Raw genomic sequence first — 11,869 nt, 5'->3', positions numbered from 1 at the left:
CTGCCTGCATAATTTCAATTGCTTTAGCCATGCTCATCTATTGCTATGGATTCACTTTTTCTCAATATCAACTTAAGTTTTCATTTCATTGCAGTCAAAAGAACATTGTTATTATGAATGAATGGAAAACCACTCTCAGAAGAAACCCTACACATCCCTTCCACATCAGAGAACTAGAGACAAATAATACACATTGGCTGTTAGAAGCACTCAGAGAAATGGCAGTTAGGGTGCAATTCAGTACTTCCTTCAGCCTTACCATGGAATGATACCACCTTTACCACGTGTGTTCTCCATGCTCAGTGCCTAGGATAACATACAGGAGTGTATACTCAGTGGCTCTAGATTATTTTGGAAGCAGCTGCAGAAGGTAACCTGGCAAAAGATTAGGTAAAAGAGGTAGGAGGTTGTCATTCTTGAATGATGATTCAAAACCAAGTGTTATCAATCCAGACAGAAGGGAAGCAGTATATATACCTCTATTGAACCATGCTTTGCAAAGTCTCCAGCTCTGACACAGGCTGAAAGATCCAGCAACACGACACAGCTGGCAAGGCAGGAAGCTTTGGGGAGAATTTTAGTTTAGAAGAAGAGGATAAGAGAAACTGGAATATGGCCAACCACTAAAGATTAACGCCATCAATCTTAAAATCCCAGAGCACTTTCTGTAATGCAAGTTCTTTGAACTAGGTTTAAACTCAAAGATTTGGGCTAAAAATGTGGAAAGAAAAAGTGTAAAGAATTTGACAGAAGAGTTTATTACACTGAAGGTGTTGAATTTGTTGAATACAATGCCTTTGGCAAGCACAGTAATAACTGCCATATGCAAAAACTTGTGAAGGGAAGTAATTTACCAGCAACAACAACAAAAATCATTGTAAGTGAAGTCATCATGCAGATCAAACAGCACCCTTCTGCTTTGTTCTTCCTGGCTGTGGATAAACAGATGTTGCAGCAACCTTTTATCAGACTTCCAAATCACTACAGCTGTGTCTGTCCTGAATTATTTGGTGATGACAACCAGCAGGCTGGCCTGAGTGCAACAGAAGTCATCAAAGCCTTATGTACAACTTTAAACTTGCATGTTTTCCCCCATGGCTCATGAACAAAGGCAGTGTTGGTATCAGCTTCTGACTGTGAAGCTGCCCAGCAAAGCATCTGACTTAAATGGTTTTCTCCTGAATGCACCAGTTTTTGGGATCCCAGTGCAGAGCGGTTAAAACCTTCCCTGGGATGGTGTGAGGTGCCTGTCCCAGAGCTACCCACCCCATCGGCCAGGTCGGCACCCAGAAGTTGGGCAGCTGACCATCAGTGTCCTTTGCTGCTATACTTCTATGTGAAGAGCCAATGAAATCCAGAGAGCCCAGTGTGGAACGAGGGATAATGCCTATTGCCATAGGATTTGGGTGAGAGAATTGAAAGGAGGAAAATAATAAAGAAAGCACTGTTAAGCAGAGTGCCAAGAGTTCTCTGAGCTTTCTATTTTTAGTGAAACGCTTTAAGTGGGTTTTAGGCAAGTGGATTTGCTTGAGCAATTGAGAGTAATTTGAACACCTGGAAAACACAGCATTTAATTGAGCTGGTACTGACTGTGCGTCACAGTCTCCTTTATGTTTTATCAGAGCTGCGGGAGAGCCATGCTCATGTGTGGTCTCATTAGCAGATTGACTGCTTCTGCTCTGTGTTTTGTTGCTCATCCCTTCCCATGGGAACCTCTTGCTATTTGAAGAGCTCCAGAGAGTTCTGTGGTTTCTAAAGACAAGTGCATTCTTACCTTGGTAGGCTCGTCTTTGTGATGAGGAGCACTGTAAGAGCTTTTCTCTGTCACTCCAGCAGTGTACTTTTCAGTCAGCAACTGTGCATCTCTGGATTAAATAATTTCATACTATGAAGTTATTAAATGCCTGAGACAGACCAGCTGCACCCGTATGAGAACTTCGGTTAAAATAGGGATAACCGTATTTTTCTTTCACATCAGGAACATTCCCAACTAATACCTTCCTAATCATTGCCTGGTGCACATTTCCTTACATTTTTGCTGTTCCAGACTTTAGCCAGAGGACAAATAAGCTGGTAGGACTTCAAAACTGGCACCCAGGTTTGTGGCTGATGTTTTTTCCATATTCTGAAAATTGCAATTTTTAAGTTATAGGAAAAGAGGCTTTGACTGCATAGCTGATCCAGAAAATTTGTTTGCAACCATTTCAAACAACTTGGCTGAAAAGCTCTCAGATCTTTGATGAAAGTAGGTCATAAAACTTAAGACAAAAAATAGGAAACATTTCAGATAGCTGTAAGATGCTTTTTTTTTTTTGAAAAGTATAAACAGTGATTCAAGAAACCAACTAGATATCAATAGTAGTATGTGCCATGGGCTACCAAAATCTTTCGCTGAAGAATGACATTATATTTGTCAATACAGTTGCATGAAAATTGATTTCACTTGCCAATTTTACTTTTGTGATTAATAAGGAGAATATTGTTAAGGTAACACATTTCATTTTCTCTGAAAGCTTTAGCTACCCTGCATTATTATGGCTAAATAGTTCCATACCCTATGGAGAGAATTCAACCAATATGGTCCATACCGGACTGAAAAGCAGACTGATGACAGATATTGAAATGCTGTTCTTCATTAAAGAAGGGTGTTTATAATGAGGCCTTCCACAGATTGGTTGAGTCACACAGCAGTTAGCATGGGATTTATTAGTGAAATAAAGTGCAGAATTCTGCTGGTGAAGTTACAGATAATCAGGCACCAATAAACATGAGCATGGCGCACAAACACACATGAAGGAAGGCTGGCAGATTAAAAAGTAATTGACATATATCTCCTTTATGGTACAGTCAAACAGTTCAGAAGAAGGACTATGCGATACATGTGCACCAACATAGCCCTGCCATACCCAATCTGGAGAAAAAAACGAGCTGGAGAAAGGGTAAAATGCCTCTTCCGCATCGGCAGATCACACAGTGGCTGCATTTCCAAGCAGGTGCTGGCCAGCTGGTGGGACCTGATACAAACCACACTCAAGTCCTCCCACAGCCTGAGTGGGTGAGGGTCTGAAGAGGAGATGGGTCACCCCTACTGGGCCCATCAGCAAAAAGCTGAGCACTGAGAGTGAGTTTGTTTGATAAAGGAAAAAGAAACACAGCAAACAGGATACCACAGAATTATATTTATGTTGTACGTTTATCTTCACATTGCAACATCCACATTGTTCATTTTGTGACAAGTATTTCTAATAATTTTGAATACATATTTACTGTATAATACATTTTACCAGGAGGCACTTCCAGTAATTCTGGCAAAAAGGAGCTTCATTATAGTGTCTAACTTACAAAACAGTAAAAATAAATAATGTTTATCTAAAAGATCTTTTTTTTCCTGTACAGAATCTATTTTGTACAAAACATTGACCAGCCATTAACTAAATCACTTAACAAATACTTGTGAAGAGAATATATTAAGTATTGCTACATGTATTGAGTGCAAGATACTAGTGAAAGGAAAAGAATTATTCCATTTATGAAAATCACCTAAAAATACAAGGCCTTGTTCCTGAAGTGTTTAAAAAGGAGAAGCTTGGTTACAACAATATTGACAAGATATAAATATAAATTAATGTATGCAGTACTTAGTGAAAGGAACACTGTGTTAAAAACTGGCGTGTACAAATCCTGAACGAGATGGCACTTCTCTGCATTGCCACTTTGGTCAGCAGTTCTTTTTCAAAATATTGCTGCAAAGGAATTACAAAGGTACCCAAAGCCTTTTCAAATACGGCCGTATATCAAAGCCGTATATGTAAATAGATATATTTTCCCCCTCTTTCTATCACCTTCCAAAGTGAACGATTCTGGGAGGGATTCATTTGGAACTATGCTGGATCTGAGCGAGCATCACAGAAGCTGCCCAAGCCCTGGCACCCAGGGCAGCAGTGCGGGAGCCAGAGCCCACAGGTTGGGACAGGATGGGGCCGAATCCCTTGGGGCTTTCTCAACTCAAAGGCCTCAGTAGGCCTCTGGGGAATTCAGAAATACAAAACGTGAATGATCAGCCCAAGTTTAGTGGGGCATCGAGTACTTCGTACACATCCACACACTTGACATTTTCATTCAGAAAGTGTTTTGACCTTGCTGAATTGATTTCTTAATTAGTTTCATTTCTTTCTTTCTTTTTTTTTTTTGAAGCATAGCTTGTATGGGATGTACATACTTGCGTGTTTTTACCCAGATGGCAAAACTGCATTGGAAAGCCATTATTTTTGAAATCTCCTGCTTCTGCTGGAGTTGCTGAGGCAAAGGTTTCAGAATGTGATTCTGTTGGAAAACACCCTCGATGTTCTATTGAAAGCACTAATAAAAAACAAACTGCCACCCCTCCGTGAAAATGCTATCTGTTGAACAAACGTAGCCTACAGCATGAATCACATCTTTTATAAAAGTGAACTTAAATTACTTTCCATCATGCAGACATCTTACATCAATTACTCAAGAAAAGAACACTTAACTTTAGAAAAGTAACGACCAAATGTACACTGACGTGGCTGAAATATTAAAAACACCATCAATGCCACAGAGCAGATCTAAAGGCTGCCTTTGATCTTCTTGATACCATCTGCAGTACTGTATTCGGGTTTATAAACACCTAAAATGAAAACTTTGCATTCAAATGCAGCTTTTCATTGTGTGTCAGAATCAGGAAGGAACTTCAAAAAGGAAAGGCCGCTTGAACAGGTGATGGGCTTCTGCCTACAGAAGTATGGATAGGGATGGCAATCCCTAACTGTTTTCTCTCTGTCCACATCACAGTTTTTTCTTGTATAAAAGCACAGGGGCAGAATTATTGGGATCAGGGGAAAAAAGTACAAAAACAAACAAATCTCCTTTAAATAAATATTTTAAAGCAATGAGCATGGTCTCTTTCTAAGTGTTTGCTGTGGTGAAGGAAGATGGTGTTGGAAAGCAAAGCCTCTAAGCCACTGTGCTCAGCCAGCCATGGCCAGGTGGGCAAGGGGTAAGATTGTGTTACTGCAGGCATTTCTCCAGCTGCTCTGACAACAGTCTACTGACACCCAACATTTGCTCCTCCCTGTGCTGCATACCATGCTGCTCACCATGCAGCTCCCTCCGTGAGCCAGAAGATGCAACGGCAGCCTCACGCCTGCCTCACTGCGGCATGACACGTGCTGCCCCTTGCTTGTTGGAGCTGATTTCTGTGGCTCTTCAGCCAGCACTGGAGATTTCAGTCATAAAGGATACATGGCCCACGGCTGTGACAAAGTCTCTTCTCTCTGTTCTGCACTTCCACGCAGCTGGAAAGCAGAACCGCTTGCGCTTTCCCACCCAGTTCACTGCTGGGAACACCGCTTCCCACACCTGCAAATTCCGGCATGCTCCTCAGCACCTAGATCTCATACGCCACCATAACCAGCACGGGTCTCACCTCTTGTCCAGTTGATGTGCTGGACTTGCACACTCTAGCCACCTGAAAACCTCAGTTGAAATAAATGCTACAATTGCTTTCCTCCCCTAGCACCAAGAAAAGTTTTCTTTAACAACAGAAAACTAGAAAACTAAAACCCTTCTTGGCTTACTTCATACTTCAGCTCAAATGCCTGCCAGCACAGCCCACTGGTTACACCCAACCCCATCACCTTGATGAAGGGATTGTTTCACATGTGCAAGCACAGAGGACTTGCTGCACACACCTCACGTGCTGCTGGCAGGCTTTTAAGCGGCACAGCGCTTACTGTCGCTTCAGATTTATCAAAGAAGTACTGTGAACTGGCTCAAGCTCTTGCCCTGTTGTCACTGAGAAAAGGGGCTCTCCAGAAATACGCCAGCACTCTGCTGCCTGCCGGCTCCGAGGGGCTTCCATCGCCCCAGGGCTTCAGGCAGGGCCTCACACGGGTGACATGTGCATCCTGCTGAGGAGGCGTGATGTGTTTTTCATCAAAAATCACCTGCCTGCCAGGCAAATCACACTAAAAGCCTCTGAATAAATCATAATTGGGAAGTAAATGGAGGGTAACTCTCACACTGCTGCCTCTGATGCTGGGATTCAATAACCACCACAGCATGGGCTAAAGACCTGCTTTGATTTACCTCCAGAGGAATGTTGTTTTGCTGAATGAAAGCGATGAAATTCAAAGAAAGATTTATCGTACTCAGTTGTTCTCAAATGCACTGTGCTATTTTGCTCTAACTCAAGGCTTGCCTTCAATAATCAATATTTTTGCTAACTCTTCCAATGATTGCTTAAGATAGCTCTCACCTCAATTTCAATTATTCCCCCACAGGTTCAAAAACACTTAACAGGTGCACTTTCCTCAGGAGGCCTGGAAACTAAGAACACATGAAAGACACATTTCCTCCTTCCTTTAACTCCTACTAACATCAGAAAATAATAAAATAGATAAAAGTCATTCCGATGTCAAAGGCTGGTTTATTTGTTGAGTTACTTAAAAAAAAATTTTTAAAAAGATTCCTCCGCCCTAATTACTGGGAACAGTTCCCTCTAATGCTGCCACCATTTTGACTAACACTGCAACATCAAACTGTGATTAAAACCCCAGAAAACCTAGGCTTACTTCACTCCAATGGGGCTACATTTGATTTTGAAAGAAAAGTTAGTGTGTTGCAGAAAGTTTGTTTCATATTGTACTACATTTTTCTTTTCTCTTTCCCACAACTTGCCACTCTGACTCTCTCCCTGTTTGCCACAACTCAAGGACTAATTACAGCAGTGCTGAGCTAGGAACACCCACGTTCTCAAACCAATATCCGGGTCTGAGCCTCGCACTGCCTGTCAGCTGCAGCAGACAGGTGAGGCAGGCAGCTGATTTCATCTGCCCATACGGCAGAGGGATGCTTGAGATCCTCTCGCTCATGCTTATATTGAACCTTTTCTGCTTTTAAACAGTGACGCAGGAACATTTCAACCACAACAGTACTTGAAAAAGCAATTGAAAGTATTATATCTTCTGTGAATCGTATGAATCATAGATTTTCCAGCAGGCAAAAGCCTCTGCTTTCTGAGAAAGAAAACCCACAAACTCATTGCTACCATTCCAACCTATTGAGCACTATTTCTCTTATATGGTTTTTCTCTAGCATGAGCTAGAGTGCACCTGCCTCTCCCACATGTGGACCATTGGATGCACCTCACTGGGGCGATGGCTGGTCAAGCATTGGTGCCTTCTCTGGCTCACAGCCCTTTGGTTCATTTATAACCAGGTTCATTTTAAAAATGGACAAAATTCTCTAAAATCCTACGTCCCAGGCTGTCAAGTACCTTAACTGACAGCCACCCCACACCTACTCAGTTCATGGCTCAGCATGGATGCAGTACTGGATGTGGAGGTGCCCAGGCTGGGGCATGGGCTGGACAATCCTCATGGGCTGTACCACCAACTGGTGCTCAGTTTAACAGGAACGAAAGGACAGATGGATGGAAGGAAGGAAGGAGGGTCCAAACTTTCAGAAATGTTTTTGTATCTAAAAAGGCAGGCAGGACTTGAGGAGAACTTTCTACAGAAAACAAATGATCTTAATGTCCAGAATAGAAAGCATGAAAAGGGACTTGGGAATGGAACTTGATTAGATCCCAGACAATGCTTTTAGAAGTACCTATCTGAAACATCATAGATTTATCTTCCTTCCTCATTCAGACAGTCAGGATGTTCAGAACTTCTGATGGTAGTACATTAAGGGTATAAGCCCCAAAACCACCAGTCAAAAGGTTCTGAGCAATTCCACTGCGATCCAGGATTTTAACTTGATGATGTAGAGATGTTCACGCATGATATCAGAGTAAAAACTGATGACTGACTATCCTTGCATTGGTGAAAAATGCATTCTTTAATCACAATGGCCTGGGAACCACCCACTCCCAGAATGTGACAGGCATTTTCTCTGAAAGCCAGCACGAGGTCGCAGGCATTGGTGACACATAACCATTTCTCCAGCTTTCTGTAAGGGACTTCGCTCACAGAATAAGGAGAATGAAAATTCTTCAAGGAGCACTGGAGAATTCCTTTCTCATAGTAAATTCCCACAACTTCTCATGTATGGCTCATGTTATTTTTCAACTGCAAAACACTAGATAGGGCTTTCTTTCTCTAGCATTTAACCAACCCCTTTACATAATGTACATACAGAAAGTCATACTAACATTTAAAATATCCCACTTGAAATCTGAAAGCTTTGATGAAAGAATACAATTTTCTTTTCCAAACATATTGCACAGGTTGTGGTTTATTTGGGGTTTGCACTACCAAAGGACTGCACAAAGTGGAAAACCATCAAGGTCTAGCCTCAGAAACACTGCTGCAACTGCAGCTCAATAGTTTTGCCTCCTTTGGACTAGAAACTAGTACATAAAAAAAACAAAAACTCCAACCACTGAAAAACAGCCTGCTTCACTAGCTACTAAAAAAAAAAAAAAGTAAAAAACTGTATTCACACATTTGATACAAAATTTCTCTGGCATTTCTTTGTGTTATATGTATATCGACCTTGGGAATTCCCTGATTATTTCCTGCCAGAAATGTAGGTTGATAAGGAGTGAACACTGCAGAAACTGGATTCTACCAGTAACTATGTGGAGTGCAAAAAAAAGTTACCTCTTACCCAGTTAACCAGTCCCAGCTACTTCTGCTTCTTTGCAGGCATTGCCTCCAGTTGGGATAGAACCAAAGATCATCTGATTTTAAGCCTGTCAGCAATCCCTCACTGTAAAAGACCTGAGTTAATAAAAATGCACTCTGAAATCGGGCAAGCTGGAATTGGAGATTTGCTGAGATCTTGGAGAACACGTGAGATGTCTCTTTCTTTTGAACGAATTCTATCCATTCAGATTAAAATAATAGTTCAGTTTGGACCTTTGTTTTTCTGATTTCATTGAAAACCACTATCTAAATCTTTCTGCTGATAAGAGCATCCAGAACCACGCTCTACAGTCATTCTGTCAAAATGTAAACATCTCTACTGGTGAGAAACCAAACTCCTCTTTTCCAGCAAATCTCACTCTATCAGAAATGCAAAGCAAAAAGATTCTCTGAAGTGACAACATACTTTGGCTTTGACAGAGAATGTTTTGGGCGAGGTATCAATAGGATCATGAAGTACAGTGAATGCATAACAATGGTAAAAAGTGATGGATGCAATGTCAGCAATTTAACATAGAAAGGACTTCTCCTACAAACTCTTCCTTTCACAAGCCTTCTTACTCCCACAGGCAATCCTCTTCTTGGCAAGGGGCTGCAGGATTAGGATAAAAGAGAATATGCAGTCAAATCATTTCTACAGAAATACTGAGCTTTATATATATATAGCTCTTCTTGTGGGGAAAAAAAAACACTCTAAATGTTGTGGTACTGGACGGTGTTGCCAGTCCCAAAGAGCGTTAATATGTAAAAGCCATGACCCTGTAAGACCAGTGGCTTCCCAGAAGGGTCTGTACATATTACTTAAGACCTTATTTGTTGGGTCTGGAAATGGCTACACTATATAAAAATGACTTTGTATTTATTTTTAAAAAAATTAGCTTTACAAAAAAACTTTTCCCTTTTTTTCTTTTTTTTTTTTTCTTAAAGATATCATTATCTACAGGAACCCATAAAAATTTTTCGATATTTACATCTAGATAGCTAATCATTGACAAATATAATATTGTGAAATAAAATATTGAGAGTGAATATTCAACCTTTTAAATAGACATTTGGCTCACAGCATAAACAACAGAGAAAAACAAACAGAATGAATCAAAAAAGATCTGCTCTTCTACAGGACCGATCTTTTCCTCTCACTTGAAAAAGAAAAGAAAAAAGAAAAAAACTCATAAGTATACTGGTGGGATCAAACACGCTGCTTCTAGGCAGAACACCAGCAACAAACTGCTCCCAGCCAGCACCTTGCACTGAAATCCAAGCTCTCCGAAGCTCCTGTGAGTGGTTGCTGAGACATCCGCAGGACTGGCACCATTCTCCAACCCTTCTCCTAATGCATTGTTCGCATTTTATTCTGAGAAATGGCATGACCCCCACACTTCCCTTCTTTTGCTCTCAAGAGATGGTGCTTAGCTTCACTCCTAAATGGTATATTTGGCCACTGATGTGTGGAGGCATAAGGTCTGGGTGGAAAGATGGCAGTGTTGCCTCTAGTTTCTGCATACACACACGTTTGCTCTCTTCTGCCTCCTGCTCAAACATATACACCATTCTTGCACTCAGAGGCGGACAGAGGGCCAGGGCCTTTCACAGGCAGCGTGCTGCACAACCCCTCGTAACCCTCCTGGAATAAGCGCCCTGGCACATCCCTTTGCCAGCAGTCTGGGAGGTGCTGGAGGAGGAGGAGGAGAAGGAAGATGAGCTGGAGACACGGCCAGCATGCAGCCCGCTCCTCAGAGGAGGATGGGAATGTAGAGCTCCTCACAAAGGTCTTGAGCCTCCTCATGGGCACAAATTCTTAAAATTTAGGCCTCCTGTTCATTGTTGTGTATCGGGATGTGCTACAGTTAGTCTCAAACTCTGCTATATGACATTATATCCACCCACACACACGAGCACCCCCCTCATATACATATATGTTGGCAGGATACATGTAAAGCTTTGAAACTTTTATCCCTCAGTATTAAGAGCAAAAGCTACTTAACTGGTACCTTGCTGTTAACTGCAAATGTGCTTTAGAAACAGCATTTCTTTAGATAACTTCCTTCTGTAAATATCACAGTGACCATAATATATCATTAAATGTATTTTGCTGAAGTGCGCAGCCAAAAACCCTGGCTATATATATATATATATATATTTATATAATTCCACTCCCCACCCCGCCCCAAATCTCTTTAAAGAAAGTCTGTAAAAGCCGGTGTAGCAGTGTGAAAGCTTCCTTGAGCACAGGAGTTTAAACAATGTACCTCACCATAAAAAGGAAAGAGAAACAAATTAAACAGCTGTAGGCGCATAATCCCATACTTCTACAGTGTTGTGTCTAAATGCTGTGCTGGCTTGAGAAAGAGTCTGTGCACGAGTCAATCTGTCTTAAAATACTGCTGTAAATATTGTCATTGGTTCGGTTCTACAGTTGTGTTCTCTTCTTCATCTCTCTTGGACTTCCCCTTCTCCTCCTCCTCTTCCCTGATGGCCTGAATTTGTTCTGAAGATGGGTGCAGTGTGGATTGCTCCGCGCCTTGCTTCTCTGTCCCAGCTAACCTCTCCTCGTCCTCGATTACTTTCTTCCACATTTTATGATTCTGAAGCAGGTGCTGAGTGATCTGACAGTAGATTTTCCTCCTCTTGAACTTCTTCTTTCCTGTAAAATACCATGTGATATTAGAGTAGTGATTTCTGCAAGGGAAGAAGGAGAACGGACTGAAGGTGTAGGAAGTAGACAGGGTGTGTGATGACAAACAGGGACTGCACCAACAGATTTTTAAAAACGAGAACTTAAACACTCCTAAAAACTCAGACAGCCGTGTCTCTGCAGACCTCCAGGAAAGAACACCGGCTTCCCGCACCATTTGAACCTCAGCCTTCTCCTACCATAGGCTGCATGCCATCCCTGACCATACAGCTCACGGAGACATCTAGTGCCTGAATGTTTGTGCACAACACAGCTTTTTGAGCTGTTTCCGCTCACTTTCTTGGTATCAAGTGCTTCAAGACAGTGGGCAACTTGCTCTATAGCACCTGCATTAATCCCTCATCCCCAAATGGATGTCTGCTCACCACTCCAGAAAAACAATCTTGATTTTGTTTTCTCACATTTTACCTTAGGTCTGAGCAGGAGGAAAACTAATGAGCATTAGGAATCAGTGGAGGGAGCATGTTCCTGTGTTGCCTTTTCAAAGACAGAGATTTAC

The 11,869-nt window shown here is 41.7% G+C and overlaps 1 protein-coding gene across 2 annotated transcripts in view; it reads right to left on the bottom strand.

Annotated features, from left to right (window-relative positions):
• Positions 3,160-11,869, bottom strand: part of PDE3A (phosphodiesterase 3A) — a 221,447-nt gene continuing 212,737 nt past the window's right edge. For both annotated transcript variants that reach the window (XM_021391172.1, XM_021391183.1), the window contains exon 16: positions 3,160-11,319. In XM_021391172.1, the coding sequence (XP_021246847.1) occupies positions 11,072-11,319 (248 nt within the window). In that variant the 3' untranslated portion in view covers positions 3,160-11,071. The remainder of the gene's footprint in view (positions 11,320-11,869) is intronic.

Source organism: Numida meleagris, chromosome 1 (assembly GCF_002078875.1).
Source record: "Numida meleagris isolate 19003 breed g44 Domestic line chromosome 1, NumMel1.0, whole genome shotgun sequence".
In the NCBI taxonomy this organism is placed as follows: domain Eukaryota; kingdom Metazoa; phylum Chordata; class Aves; order Galliformes; family Numididae; genus Numida; species Numida meleagris.
The sequence above is the reverse complement of the archived record's forward strand: the minus strand, read 5'-3'. Positions and strand labels throughout refer to the sequence as shown.